Raw genomic sequence first — 15,028 nt, 5'->3', positions numbered from 1 at the left:
CTGCGCAGAGTATGGACTGGAGACCCCAAGGTCAAAGTGGGAAACACCTCCCAAGGTGGTAGAGAACGAGCGAGCCAAGATCCTGTGGGACTTCCAGATCCAGACTGACAGAATGGTAATGGCGAACCAACCAGACATTGTGGTGGTGGATAAAGAGCAGAGGAAAGCCGTAGTGGTGGATGTGGCAATACCAAGCGATGGCAACATCAGGAAAAAGGAACATGAGAAACTAGAGAAATACCAAGGGCTCAGAGAAGAACGGGAGAAGGCTTTGAAGGTGAAGGCCACAGTGGTGCCTGTGGTGATCGGAGCACTAGGGGCCGTGACCCCCAAACTGGAGGAGTGGCTACGACAGATCCCTGGAAAAACATCCGAAATCTCAGTCCAGAAAAGTGCAGTCCTAGGAACAGCAAGGATACTGCGCAGAACCCTCAAGCTCCCTGGCCTCTGGTAGAGGACCCGAGCTTGGAAAGTGGATGAGACCACCCGCGGAGGGTGAGAATAGAGTGTGTATATATATATATATATATATATATATATATATATATATATATATATATATATATATATATATATATATATATATATATACCTCATGCACTTCCAATCTGCCTGTAGGCCTGGATGCCTGGATTACACATCACTGCTCCACCTGGTGCATGAATGTGCAATTGCAGGTAATTTCTTAAAAAAGGTTTAGGGGGCGTTAACAAGGCAGCCACGCATTAAGTATATCACAGTGGGGGGTCATGACTGGTGTAGGGGGGCTTGGTGGAATGATACCTAAGTCATGCAAATGTCATGACAAGATCAGTGTGAAATCCTGCAGCAACAAGGCAACGAAAATTTGCCGCTCCATCTGTACCGCTCTCAACCCAACTTGGTGCAGCTCCGTACCCTCAGTGTTGGACCCATCACATGTACGTATAGAATCTGATGTCGAAGCTTTTGTCTAAGTAAAATGAATTTTACAGACACAAGAATAATGATTACCTTTCCCTTGTTTTTGTTCTGTAGGGGAGCATTGATAACTGGGATGAATTGGTTCACAGTGTAATGGATACATTTACAGTATAATTACTCATTTGATCTTGATGATGCCATAAATACTTTAATCTTTCTTGAAATGCATACAGGATATTGATCATAATGAACACTAGTAATTTTAATATTTACAATATTATTGCTTTGATATATCTCGACATTGCAGGTTATACTTAATGTTGCATATACTGTATATTTCCATCCATCCATCCATCCATCCATTTTCATCCGCTTATCCAGGGCCGGGTCGCGGGGGCAGCAGTCTAAGCAGAGAGTTCCAGACTTCCCTCTCCCCGGACACTTCCTCCAGCTCTTCCGGTGGGACCCCAAGACGTTCCCAGGCCAGCCGAGAGACGTAGTCTCTCCAGCGAGTCCTGGGTCTTCCTCGGGGCCTCCTACCGGTGGGACATGCCCGGAACACCTCCCCAGGGAGGCGTCCAGGAGGCATCCGAACCAGATGCCCGAGCCACCTCAACTGGCTCCTCTCGATGTGGAGGAGCAGCGACTCTACTCCGAGCTCCTCCCGGGTGACAAAGCTCCTCACCTTATCTCTAAGGGAGCGCCCAGCCACCCTGCGGAGGAAGCTCCTTTCAGCCGCTTGTATCCGTGACCTTGCCCTTTCGGTCATGATCCAAAGCTCATGACCATAGGTGAGGGTAGGAACGTAGATTGACCGGTAAATTGAGAGCTCCCTACGGTTCCTCCTGCGGATGGTGGGTCCACTTGAGGACGGCCCCACGTCGCTCTTTCGGGCTGTGCCCGGCCGGGCCCCGTGGGAATAGGCCCGGCCACCAGGCGATCGCATACTAGCCCCAACCCTGGGCCTGGCTCCAGGGTGGGACCCCGGCTGCGCCATACCGGGCGACGGTGGTTTGCCTTTCATAGGGGGGTTATGAACCGCTCTTAGTCTGGCCCGTCGCCCAGGACCTGTTTGCCTTGGGAGACCCTACCAGGGGCATTCAGCCCCCGACAACATAGCTCCCGGGGTCATTCGGGCACACAAACTCCTCCACCACGGTAAGGCGGCGGTTCAGAAAGTAGTAATAATAATAAACAATATTATTGCTTTGATATATCTCGACGTTGCAGGTTATACTTAATGTTGCATATACTGTATATTTTTATTCCCTAATTCCAACCAACTGTAGTTCTGCGTTTAACACAGAAAACGCAATTTGCAATAAAGCTATGAAAACATGAATGTGCTTTGTCTCATTTCACTTAGAATCACACTGAATAAGCCTGTGACTCCAAGATACATTGTCTTATTGTTATGATCCCGGGCTGGCTCTACTGTACCAGCCATTCTGCGTGTCCCTCAGCATGCCACACCTCTGCTTTGGACCATGCCCACTCCCTCCCTTCTCCCTTAGTATACTCCTGGCAATCCGTCCAATTCACCACACCTGTGCTTTCCCTCTGTCTCCCTTTAAAGACCCCTCCAGCCCTTCACCCACTGCTGGGTCATTGTCACCTCACCACTCATGCTGCTCAAGCCAAGATACCCACCAAGGACATGGGCTTTTAAGGGACACTGCCTCCTGTTAGTCACGCATTGCTTTGCCTGTAAGATGTGCAAAGGCACCCGTCTTTAGTTCATGTTTTGCCTCTTTGTTCCGTGCTTAGTCACGTTGTTCATGCCGTGCTCAGTCACATTGTTCATCCCGTGCTCAGTCACATTGTTCAGGCCGTGTTCTAGCTCCATGTGTTAGCCTTACCTTAGGTTTATGCCCATTTCATGTCCTGACCTAAAGTTTGTTTAGTCGTTTTGATCCTCCTATGCTTTAGTTTATTACCTTGTGTTACAAGTGTTTTTTTTGTTGTGTTGCTTGATATAGATATATACCTTTCGTTCATTAAAAGGGCTGATTTTTACTTATTCATGGCGCACCCTGTCTCTGACTCGATCCCCACTGTTGGCCATGGTTACTGGCCGCCTGCTTGTGTGGTGAATCCTGACACTTATTATACAGTGCTGACTTACAGTGGACACTGCCTCCTGTCAGTCACGCGTTGCTTTGCCTGTTAGATGTGCAAAGGTACTCGTCTTTAGTTCATGTTTTTGAGTTTTATGGGAAAAATTGTTTCTTCCTTATTCTATGCTGTTATATGATTTATGACTTATGTTCTGCAATTAATATCTTATGTTTTGTCTTACTTCTGTTTGATGTATTTGACAATTCACCTACAATGTTCAATGGTTGTCTCTGTCTGATAGACTCTCAACACTAGCCCCCAAACCCAAGGCCGGGGAGTTGAGTCTCTCTGTCTGTTGAGACTTAGTGCTCCTTCCTCTAGTTAGACATCAGCGATGTAGGTGTGAAAAGGTAAACATCTCCACACACACAGCGACAGGGGTGAGATGGTGCATGCAGTCTGATTGGGCTACACAGACATTCCACTATAGTTGGACAGAGGGGTTAAAAGGCAGAAGCAACTTGAGGATTGTGGGCTCTTGCATCACACCTTCGTGGCGTGTGCACTGATCTCCCCAGCTGTTTTTTGGTTTGTTGATGTGCATGATCAACATCCATGCTTTTGATTTGCTTTCCTTATTTTTTTTCCTTTATTTTTATAATAAATCTCACAAAAAACAACTCTTCCATCTGCCTCTTTATGGGAAATTTCCAACACATCAGGTTGCTTATGTAAGCCACGCGTTGTGCTGCATATAAGGCGTGCATTGGTGTAAAAGCCCTGATAAGTGGAATATGAATGACAGCAATACACACGACACAGCTTTCCTTTTTCGCGTGTAATGATACACAATACACTTTTCGAGTGTATTGAGTGCAAATCATTCAACGTACAACAGCAAATGACAGAAATTCACAAAACACATCAACATTGATGACAAATTCATACAGAACTAACAACACATTTGCTCAATGACATTCTAACAACATACGACAACGACACTTCAGCCTGGTGACGCAGCAACCGTTAGGCGGCACTTAATGTACTGTAAGATAGCGACTGCACACCGTTATCACACAGGCACACAGTAAGGTTAGCCTAGTATTACCCGCACGTGGCTATCTATTTACTAAATTACATTAAACAGTTGCACATAAAACACGCTTCCCTAGACACATACATCGTCGCCAAAGCACATATGTCACTATAAATATTTGTAGGACCAATATTCATACCTAATAAGAGGAATATGAATCAGAGCAATACACAGCTTTCCTCTTTGGCTCTAGTGTATTGAGTGAAGAAAGCTGCTACGTGGCCTCCAATATAGTTCGGCAATTTGGACCTCCCTCTGCTGGACTCTCTCTGAAAATACCCCTACTCTGTAAGCCATCTACTGCAATGTGAAACTGATACAGATGCAAAACAGAATAGAAAATACAGTTTAACACCAGAAATAAACAACTCTATTCAACATTAGAACTAATTACAACATATTACTTGACTGGGTCTGATGCCAAACATACTATTGTCACCAGTAATATTTAACCTGTCACATTGGTATCTCTCGCTTTCTGTTTAGTTTGTTGTTCATGCTATGCTCTGGTCACGTTGTTCATGCCGTGCTCAGTCACGTTGTTCATCCCGTGCTCAGTCACATTGTTCAGGCCGTGCTCAGTCACGTCTGTTCAGGCTGTGTTCTAGCTCCATGTGTTAGCCTTACCTTACTGTAGGTTTATGCCCATTTTATGTCCTGACCTGAAGTTTGATTAGTCGTTTTGATCCTCCTATACTATACCTATACTAGTTTATTACCTTGTGTTACAAGTGTTTTTTTTGTTGTGTAGCTTGATATAGATATATACCTTTCATTGATTAAAAGGGCTGATTTTTACTTATTCATGGCACACCCTGTCTCTGACTCGATCCCCACTGTTAGCCATGGTTACTGGCTGCCATCTTGTGTGGTGAATCCTGACACTTATTATACAATGCTGACTTACAGTAACCTAAATAAATGATTCACTAACCTTCATACTGTACGAGGATGGGCAAACACTCTCTTACTTGGATGATAACCAAGAAATACAGAGGAAACCAACCTTTATCTCGCTTAACACAGGATATAGACATTTAAAAATAACACAGGTTTTAACACTGGACCTAAGATTCAAATTAATAAAAACAGTACTTTACTTTCATTTTTACTTTACTTTTAACACAACATACTGCTACTACTACTACTATCCAACCTACTTTGAGATAAGTGCCTTCTGAAATATGCATACATAATGGACTGGCATAAAGACAACTTAAGGTCACCAGAATTATTAGAGTTGCCAAACTGGCTTTTTAGCAATAAGGAAAAAGAATATTTCCTCATACCATATGTGTTAATTAGGTTTCAGCCGGTCACATGTTTCCTTTGGTTCTATATAAATTGTTGACCGTGGAAGGCAGGTTTAGACTCATCTTCATCTCTTCCAGTCAGACACAACAAATTTTTGACACATTTGGACGCGGTAAGTCGTGACCACATGAAGGCGTGTTGGTCATCCCACTCATTCTACTCAATAAATGTTAATTTACACATTTGTTCTGTTTTCTAAATTATTGTAATAATCTTTAATACTGCATGAATGAGTTAGAAAAGTAAAATGTAAAACTTAAAGGCATAACATGAGTCAAAAAATATATATGAAGACATAACAGAATGATTAAGAATTGAGACGTATTGGGTTTCAAATTGTTTTTTGTTGTTTTTTTAGTTTTATATTTCGAATAAATGTAGAGTGTTAGAGTAAGAGTAAACACAACTGGCTTTACTGACATTAAAATAGTAAATCTCATTAATAGATTTATTAACAAGTGCAATGCATAAATGAAATGTGATCTTTGTGTTAATGAAATATCATTAAGGTTTTGGTCTTTTAGCCAAGGTTTAACAATTTTTTGACTTCCTCCTAGATGTTGCTCTTCATTACTGGGCCCAGGCTGTTGTTACTGATTTTAATGTTAATAGGATTGACAGGTAACATGTATCAAATTGAACTAAAATCATTGCTATGATTTTATTGTCATTCACAAATTTTATATTGTATTATATTGTAGTTAAATCTTAACTCAAGTGAAGCCACTTAAGCTTCGGAAATATGTGAATAACAATTTGTGCCAAATCATTTGGATTAGTAGTGCAAGTACTGTATTACTGTAATTGCTACAGGGACCTAAATTCAGCTACTGCAAAGTCTAAAAAAATCAAATGAAATAATACTGATGAAATAGTCTGTTTGTTCATTTTTGTTGGTAACATTGACCTGTTCACCTGATATAAGGTTTAACATGTTTTACTTGACTAGTCGTCAATGGTACAACAACGCCCACCACAACCAGACTTCCTACGACCACGCCCACAACATTCAGACTTCCTACGACCACGCCCACTACAACCCCACTTCCCAGAACCAATACTACACCTTCACTCCCTCTACTGAGACTGGTCCACCCCACCAGCCGCTGCTCTGGCAGAGTTGAGGTTTTCATAAATAACCAGTGGGGGACAGTGTGTGATGACTTCTGGAGTCTGTCAGATGCTGAGGTGGTGTGTAGACAGGTGGGATGTGGCAGAGCTCTGGACGCACCTGCTGTAGCATTTTTTGGACAAGGCACTGGGCCAATCTGGTTGGATGATGTTCAGTGCAGGGGAAATGAGACAGCAATAACAGACTGCGCACATCTACCTTTTGGGACACATAACTGTGTGCACAATGAAGATGCTGGTGTAATCTGTGAAGGTAAGTGTGTTCACTACATTTGCTTATTTGAACATAGTCTATCTGTATCTTAAACTGAGAAGGTTGTATTTAAATCTTAACTCAAGTGAAGCCACTTAACCTTCGGAAATATGTGAATAACAATTTGTGCCAAATCATTTGGATTAGTAGTGCAAGTACTGTATTACTGTAATTGCTACAGGGACCTAAATTCAGCTACTGCAAAGTCTAAAAAAATCAAATGAAATAATACTGATGAAATAGCCTGTTTGTTCATTTTTGTTGGTAACATTGACCTGTTCACCTGATATAAGGTTTAACATGTTTTACTTGACTAGTCGTCAATGGTACAACAACGCCCACCACAACCAGACTTCCTACGACCACGCCCACTACAACCCCACTTCCCACAACCACTACTATGGCTTCACTCCCTCTACTGAGACTGGTCAACGCCACCAGCCGCTGCTCTGGCAGAGTGGAGGTTTTTGTAAATAACCAGTGGGGGACGGTGTGTGATGACTTCTGGAGTCTGTCAGATGCTGAGGTGGTGTGTAGACAGGTGGGATGTGGCAGAGCTCTGGACGCACCTGCTGTAGCATTTTTTGGACAAGGCACTGGGCCAATCTGGTTGGATGATGTTCAGTGCAGGGGAAATGAGACAGCAATAACAGACTGCGCACATCTACCTTTTGGGACACACAACTGTGGGCACAATGAAGATGCTGGTGTAATCTGTGAAGGTAAGTGTGTTCATAACATTTGCTTTTTTGAACATAGTCTATCTGTATCTTAAACTGAGAAGGTTGTAGTTAAATCTTAACTCAAGTGAAGCCACTTAAGCTTCGGAAATATGTGAATAAAAATTTGTGCCAAATCATTTGGATTAGTAGTGCAAGTACTGTATTACTGTAATTGCTACAGGGACCTAAATCCAGCTACTGCAAAGTCTAAAAAAATCAAATGAAATAATACTGATGAAATAGCCTGTTTGTTCATTTTTGTTGGTAACATTGACCTGTTCACCTAAAATAAGGTTTAACATGTTTTACTTGACTAGTCGTCAATGGTACAACAACACCCACCACAACCAGACTTCCTACAACCACGCCCACTTCAACCCCACTTCCCACAACCACTACTACGCCTTCACTCCCTCTACTGAGACTGGTCCACCCCACCAGCCGCTGCTCTGGCAGAGTGGAGGTTTTTGTAAATAATCAGTGGGGGACGGTGTGTGATGACTTCTGGAGTCTGTCAGATGCTGAGGTGGTGTGTAGACAGGTTGGATGTGGCAGAGCTCTGGATGCACCTGCTGTAGCATATTTTGGACAAGGCACTGGGCCAATCTGGTTGGATGATGTTCAGTGCAGAGGAAATGAGACGGCAATAACAGACTGCACACATCTACCTTTTGGGACACACAACTGTGGGCACAATGAAGATGCTGGTGTCATCTGTGAAGGTATCTGTGTTCACTACATTTGAATATTTAAACATACTCTACCTGTATCTTACATCCGTGAAAATTAATCCTATATCTGTATTCATTTTCTTTTTTGGTTTTAAGAGACACTAAGTAACTGAATTTTTTTTTCATCTTTCAGATCAACGTCCTGATCCTCAGGCTTCTCAACTAGTTTGCAGTAGTTACCTCATGGAAGTTGGTGTGCATTTGAGCATTGCTCAGTCTCATTTGAACGTATTCTCTGGTCACATGGCAGTTCTCTCCTGCTCCAACTACAGAGTACAAGATAATGTTGTGTGGTACCAAGCTCCACGTCAGGCTGGTGTCTGTGGAACTGTGTTGACGGTGAGATTAACTTACTCACTACTGTTACCACTACAAACAGACCAGCCAGAACCTCTGGTTGTGCTATACTTTGATGATCAATGCTAGAGATGAACTATATCCTCATCTGAATGGTGGTTTGTGTAATGCATTTATCATATGTTGGTTTAAACTTATGTTAACTATAACATGATTAAACACATGATCAGTCCAATGTACCTTCACTTTTAGACCAACAGCACCCACGCCATCTACTCCAACAACCTGTTTTTATACCCAAACAACGGTTCCCTTGTTGTCCCTGAAGTCATCCCATTTTCCTGTGCATACCCCTTAGAAACCAATGCCAGCCTGACTGGCATAAGATCTCCTCTGTGAGTTTTTTCTCTTTTGAATAAAACTACAAACACTATGGACTATGTATAACACTGACTGTCCTACTGACTGGATATTTATATTGCAATTTATCTTCTCTCTTCATTCTTCAAAGGGTGGAAGGAGGCCTTAGCAGTTCAGGTTCAGCAGCTAGAGCCTACATGAACCTTTACAACTCTGGCTTTGTGTACGCCTTCACACCAGGCCAGCTCGTGCTGCCACGGGGCTCACCACTGCATGTAGAAGTGTATGTGGCTGACAGTGATCCAGCCTTTGTGGCCGTTTTGAATGAGTGCTATACAACTCAGTCCTCATCCCCTCAGGACCCTAGGCGATACTCTCTTATTTACTCCAGGTCTGCATTTCATCTGTTCTTACAAAAACAGATCATTTAAAATCTGAAGGCATGTAGTATGTTTCTGGTAACGCTGTCAAACATGTCCTCCAGGTGTCCCGTTGACCCTCAGAGAGTGTCGGTGGTTGAGAACGGACAGTCCCTACGTGTTCGTTTCTCTGCCGTTGTCCTTCCTCTTCAGGGTTCAGACATCTTCCTTCACTGCAAAGTCAGTCTGTGTGACAACAGGAGTTACAGCTGTGCTCCAGTGAGTCAAGCATTCGTTCAACTGATTGTATCAAACACATTTACTTTAATAGTCAAAGAATATGACGTATGTGACGTGTTCTGCCTGTGTGTCTGACCTTACAGCTTTGCACCAGGAGGACATACCGCTCTCAACCCAACTTGGTGCAGCTCCGTACCCTCAGTGTTGGACCCATCACATGTACGTATAGAATCTGATGTCGAAGCTTTTGTCTAAGTAAAATGAATTTTACAAACATAAGAATCATAATTGCTTTTCTCTTGTTCTTGTTCTGTAGGGGAGCATTGATAACTGGGATGAATGGGATGAATTGGTTCACAGTGTAATGGATATTTATAATTTCCATTTACAGTATAATTACTCAGTTTATCTTGATGAAGCCATAAATACTTTAATCCTTCTTGAAATGCATATTGATCATAATGAATAATAATCATGAGTAATTTTAATATTTACAATATTATTGCTTTGATATATCTCGAGTTTGCAGGATATACTTAATGTTGCCTATACTGTGTATTGTTATTTCTTAGCTCAAACTAACTATGATTCTGTGTTTAACGCAGAAAACCCAATTTGCAATAAAGCTTTGAAAACATGAATGTGCTTTGTCTCATTTCACTAAGCATTACATGGAATAAGCCTGTGACTCCATGGTACATGGTCTTATTATACAGTACGATTGTCACAGTTTCTGGTCCTGCTCCGGTTTTATTTTTGAAGTCCTTCCTGTCTGTCATAGTTTGGTTCTGGCCTTTGGTTTTATTTTGAAGGACTTCCTGCCACACTCTGTGTTTCATGTCACCTCCGGTCCTCATTACTCACAACTGACAATAATCAGCAATCAGCCTTGGTATTTAGTCTCCACCTCACACACCAGCTGTTTGCCAGATTGTAAGTTCACGTTTATGTGTCTACGCTCCAGCATTCAGCCAAGTAAGTCTTTTGTGTATCCTGTATACCTGTATACCCTTTTTGTGTGTCCTGCCTGCTCCCAGTCGGTGCCTGTTGACTCAGCTTTGTGTATGGAACCCAGTCTGGATCTTGACTGCCTTGCTCACTCCCTGTCTGTGCCGTGGCTATCATCCTTGAAACTCGTGTACCGACCTCTGCCTGTCCGACCAAGAGCTTTAATAAATCCTCCGATACCTCACGTCGTGTCTGCGCTGTGCGTTTGGGTCCTCCACCGAGTGTTTCCTGACAGAACAATCTGGCCAACCTCGGACCCAGCCAGCCGTAAGTAGATGAGCTTTTTTTTGGGTTTTGTTTTTTCTCTCCTGATTTTCTTTTTTACGGATCTCCGTTGGTGCTTCGCGGAGCTCGCAAAGGAATACGTGGAGGCTTCCGGCGTAAAGGCACGGCTCCGCGTGGTGAAGATCGCGGTGGAGATCCTCGAGGAGGAACACTGGTGGCTTCACTACCCTGGAGTATGGGCGCTGTTCGCCCGGCTCCAGGTGCTGCGGGCAGATCTGAGACGTGCGCGGCGTCCACCCGCGATTTACCGTCTGCCCCTGCCACAGAACCACTGTCTGCCCCTGCCACAGAACCACTGTCTGCTCCAGTACCGCAGCCCGACCCAGTCACAGAACCGCAGCCCAACTACCCCACTCCCGCAGTCCAGTCCAGCAGGACTATAGAGTGGCTTCAACTTCATTTCTCGCACCCGATCATGTTTCGTCTAAAGGAGCACCTTGACACCGCTACCTCGGCAACCGACCCCCAGACCCGGACGGATGCCCATGAAGAGGTGGTAGCACTTCTTCGGAGGATTCCTCTACTTTGGGAGGCACTGGACAATACCACACCACAGCCTGCCCCAGCACTGCAGCCAGCAGCCACACCAGGTCCTACGTCGCAGTCAGCCCAGCCTCGTCACGCTCCAGTGTGAGCCCAGCCTCGTCACGCTCCGGTGTGAGCCCAGCCTCGTCACGCTCCGGTGTGAGCCCAGCCTCGTCACGCTCCGGTGTGAGCCCAGCCTCGTCACGCTCCGGTGTGAGCCCAGCCTCGTCACGCTCCGGTGTGAGCCCAGCCTCGTCACGCTCCGGTGTGAGCCCAGCCTCGTCACGCTCCGGTGTGAGCCCAGCCTCGTCACGCTCCGGTGTGAGCCCAGCCTCGTCACGCTCCGGTGTGAGCCCAGCCTCGTCACGCTCCGGTGTGAGCCCAGCCTCGTCACGCTCCGGTGTGAGCCCTGCCTCGTCACGCTCCGGTGTCAGCCCAGCCTCGTCACGCTCCGGTGTCAGCCCAGCCTCGTCACGCTCCGGTGTCAGCCCAGATTCCAGACAAGTCAGGTCACGCTCAGGACCCAGACCAGTCAGGCCCGACGTCTACTCAGTCGAGCTCGGCAGCTGTAGGTAGCCCTGCCGGCTCCGGAGAGGACGCCGTCCCGATCCCTGTATGCACCTCCCAGTTATGGAATACATATAATGAGCTGAATCCTTGTCTTCTCTTCAATGAGAGGAAGTTGCCTTTCCTGTAAACTGGAAACTGGAAACTGGAAACATGCAAGTAAAATCCTGAAGAAGGTATTAACTGATTGTGTCTGCTTTATTTAAAATTTACTAAGGGAATTAACAATTTCCATAACAATCTTATTTCAGGTAAACTTACCAAAACAATTTTTATTTGGTTTATTGACAGATTTGGTAAGGTTTCCTGAAATAAGATGTTTTGTCTTCAAACAAGTCCTTTTTATATCTTGTGAAATAATACTTGTTACAAACAATTGCCTACTTAAAATATAATGACATCTTTTCTTGACCAGTCAAAAGAGTTTCTCTCTAGTCAAACTCCTTTTTTTTTTTCTTTTACTGGTTCCCAGATTTCTCATCACTACAACATCCCACCTCCTGCCGATGACACCACTTTAAGTGTGGGAGGTCACACCAGAGGCTGATTGTACCAGTAAATCCCACAGACCTAAACTCACTCTGAAGCTAAAAAAGTGAACAGATCTAGATTAAAATTCACAACCACAACAAAAACTATTAAAAGTTGAGTCACACCACTTCTTTATTCCATTTCAGATACAGAGGGAAGGAGAACAGTAACAACATGCACTGGTTGTTTCCAGACCCAGCGTCTCTGAAAAACACAAGCTACAGTACTACAATACAGTTTTTTTAAATATGAGGGTTGTAGAAATGTCACCAGTTTAGATCTTGTGATGAAAATCAAATTTCCACTAACTCAGAGTTTTCCACAGTTTAAACAAAACACATTTGTAGATCACACAAGTTCTGGTCTATTTTTCATTGGTAAGATGAGGCGGAGGGAAATGAGGATGAAGAATATCTTGAACTGATTCAGATACTTACTTTTACAACATATGTAAGATCTTAGCATTGGAGCAAACCTTGGACCTTGTTCAGGCGGTATCAAATTAGAACCTGAAGCCAGCTGTAGTCAAAATCTACCTCTACTCCCAACCCTGTCTCTCACATTAAACTGAACCTATTGACAGACTGGGCTCTTTAGCGGTGTTTTAACATGCTTTGAAGTGTTGGACACAAGGTTTGAAACAAATATAGAAGCTCTGAAAGTCACAGTTTGATTTTTATATATTTTAGCACATTCTGTAACTTCACGTGTTTTGTATTTTGTTACACAGTTGCTCAGTTGGTAGAGCATTGACCTAGGTAGCAGAAGGTCCCAGGTTTAAAGCCCACCAGAGCACCAGAGCAAGTGTGTCCTCGAGTAAGATACCTACAGCAGCACTAGCACTGCATCTCAATTAAAATTTAAACAGTACTAAACGATAAAATCTGCATATCTCATAGTAGACGTTCCTGCTGTCCTTAAAGCTTGGGATGTATAACAGATCTGTCAGTCGTTGATTTATCTATGTGTGTGTATCTGTGTTTGTCTGTGTGTGGGTGTGTGTGTATATAAATAAAACAGAATTTAACTGAATTGAAATCTTAATGAATTATAGATACAGTACCTGCTCATTGATGTGTGTGTTTGTGTGTGTGTGTGTGTGTGTGTGTGTGTGTGTGTGTGTGTCCTGTGAACGTTGTGCATTTAAACTGATTTATAGTTACTGTCTGGTGTTGTATTTTGAAAGGATCATTTCTGGTTTGCTCCTGTCCTTAATTCCTTACTGTACCTTGATTGCTTTTATTGTTTTCACCTGTATATAGGTCCACCCTTTACCTAAGGCCTCAGTTGTTTTTCATCAGCTTGTCACTTAAGGTTGGGCTCATGCTTTTGCAGTGTTTTCTTGTTTAGTTTGCTGTTGCACTGAAGTCAAGCAGTTGTCATTGCTGTTTTCTAAGGTGTGTGAAAATAAATGATGGTGATTTTCTTCATGTTCTATATTGACTCTTGGACTTGAAATTCATGTGCTCAAGGAAATGCTTGCCCTGCAGCCATTTTGGTTTTACATCCCCCGGCCACGGATTTCACTGAGCTTTGAATGTGGCACTAGTGGTCGGTTTTAACCAAAGAGAATTCAATTTGATTTTCTTCAAAAATCTCAGTCTGGAGTTGACGCAACTCGTCTGTAGTCTATTTACAGTAACGTCAGAGTTCAGCAAAGTAATTCTGCAGTGGCGATTGCTAACTTTCTGTATGTAGATCAGCATAGATATAAGGGCCTAGTATCACAACCCCTAGAGTTTGTTGACAAGTCAGGCAAGCAGGAGTCAGTCATTTATTTTGCATGCATTTTTCGACAGATGGGGTTTCTATTACAGATGGCAAAGATGCAGACTTAAGCACTACTGTAGAGACCAGGAGATAAACTAAATCCCTTAATAGGAAATATTAAAAACACCACTAGGTCGGCACCTAGTTCAGACAGGCAGACTAGGGTGCTGTAGTACTGAAACGCACAACCCCCACAACTACCTGCACTCCCTGTGGTCATTGCGACTGCACTAGACCCACTCTACTGAAGAACAGGCCAGACTAAACTGTATCCCTCACCAGGGAACCTTCATTACTGGAGTCAGGGCCAGGCTCAACTTAGAGCCAGTGGCCTAACGACACTTGATCCCACACTGGGCGAGGCTTAACACACTCAGGGTTTACTGGCCACACAACTTAGAGATGGCCTCATTAGAAGAGAACCCAAATGCAAAGACCCAGTCAAACTTATACATTCTGTCACAACCGCAGTCAATTACTCCACTATCTAGCCAGTTCCGGTTTTATTTTGTAAACACTTCCTGTTTAGCTCCCATATCCAGTCAGTCTAGTTTTACTTTCGGTCCTTGTTAACCCCAGCTGCACGTAATTCAGTAATCAGTAGTTCAGTACTTAAGCACTGCCTCTCACTCCAGCACCTTGCTAGATTGTGTGAGTTCATCCCATGACCAGCATTCCAGCATTGTCGAGTTTCCAGTTTCCGTGCATGACCTTGTTTAGTAATACCTTTTTGATTCTTGCCCAGCCTATGATAACCCTGCCTAGCATGTATAACCTCTGCCTGTTTTTGACCACGTCTTTTACCCAAGCCCTGTCGGATCTTGTTTTTGCCAACCTGTGTATGACCATTGCCTGCCTGACTACGTTCTTATTAAAAC

The 15,028-nt window shown here is 43.7% G+C and overlaps 1 protein-coding gene and 1 long non-coding RNA gene across 2 annotated transcripts; both read left to right on the top strand.

The window, feature by feature from the left end:
• Positions 1–5,429: 5,429 nt before the first annotated feature.
• Positions 5,430–10,105, top strand: LOC114868661 (deleted in malignant brain tumors 1 protein-like). The gene is made up of 11 exons (XM_029172450.3): positions 5,430–5,483; positions 5,929–5,992; positions 6,321–6,755; positions 7,073–7,477; positions 7,795–8,199; positions 8,342–8,547; positions 8,758–8,900; positions 9,017–9,256; positions 9,350–9,503; positions 9,608–9,683; positions 9,781–10,105. The coding sequence occupies exons 2-11, from the start codon at positions 5,929–5,931 to the stop codon at positions 9,789–9,791; spliced, it is 2,139 nt and encodes a 712-aa protein (XP_029028283.3). The 5' UTR covers positions 5,430–5,483; the 3' UTR covers positions 9,792–10,105.
• Positions 10,106–11,618: 1,513 nt separating this feature from the next.
• LOC129604985 (uncharacterized) lies at positions 11,619–13,817 on the top strand. The gene is made up of 2 exons (XR_008696407.1): positions 11,619–12,025; positions 12,322–13,817. It is a non-coding gene; the product is annotated as an uncharacterized LOC129604985 (long non-coding RNA).
• The last annotated feature ends 1,211 nt before the right edge of the window (positions 13,818–15,028 follow it).

This window comes from Betta splendens, chromosome 13, assembly GCF_900634795.4.
Source record: "Betta splendens chromosome 13, fBetSpl5.4, whole genome shotgun sequence".
In the NCBI taxonomy this organism is placed as follows: Eukaryota; Metazoa; Chordata; class Actinopteri; order Anabantiformes; family Osphronemidae; genus Betta; species Betta splendens.
Note: the sequence above shows the minus strand (reverse complement) of the source record. Positions and strands in the feature narration are given on the sequence as shown.

What these genes read in the sequence shown, in the direction of transcription:
- LOC114868661 (XM_029172450.3), top strand. Translation starts at nt 5,929, where the DNA reads ATGTTGCTCTTCATTACTGGGCCCAGGCTGTTGTTACTGATTTTAATG. An exon ending in ACTGGCATAAGATCTCCTCT is followed by an intron (nt 8,901 to 9,016) that starts GTGAGTTTTTTC and finishes CATTCTTCAAAG; the next exon opens with GGTGGAAGGAGGCCTTAGCA. An exon ending in GGAGTTACAGCTGTGCTCCA is followed by an intron (nt 9,504 to 9,607) that starts GTGAGTCAAGCA and finishes CTGACCTTACAG; the next exon opens with CTTTGCACCAGGAGGACATA.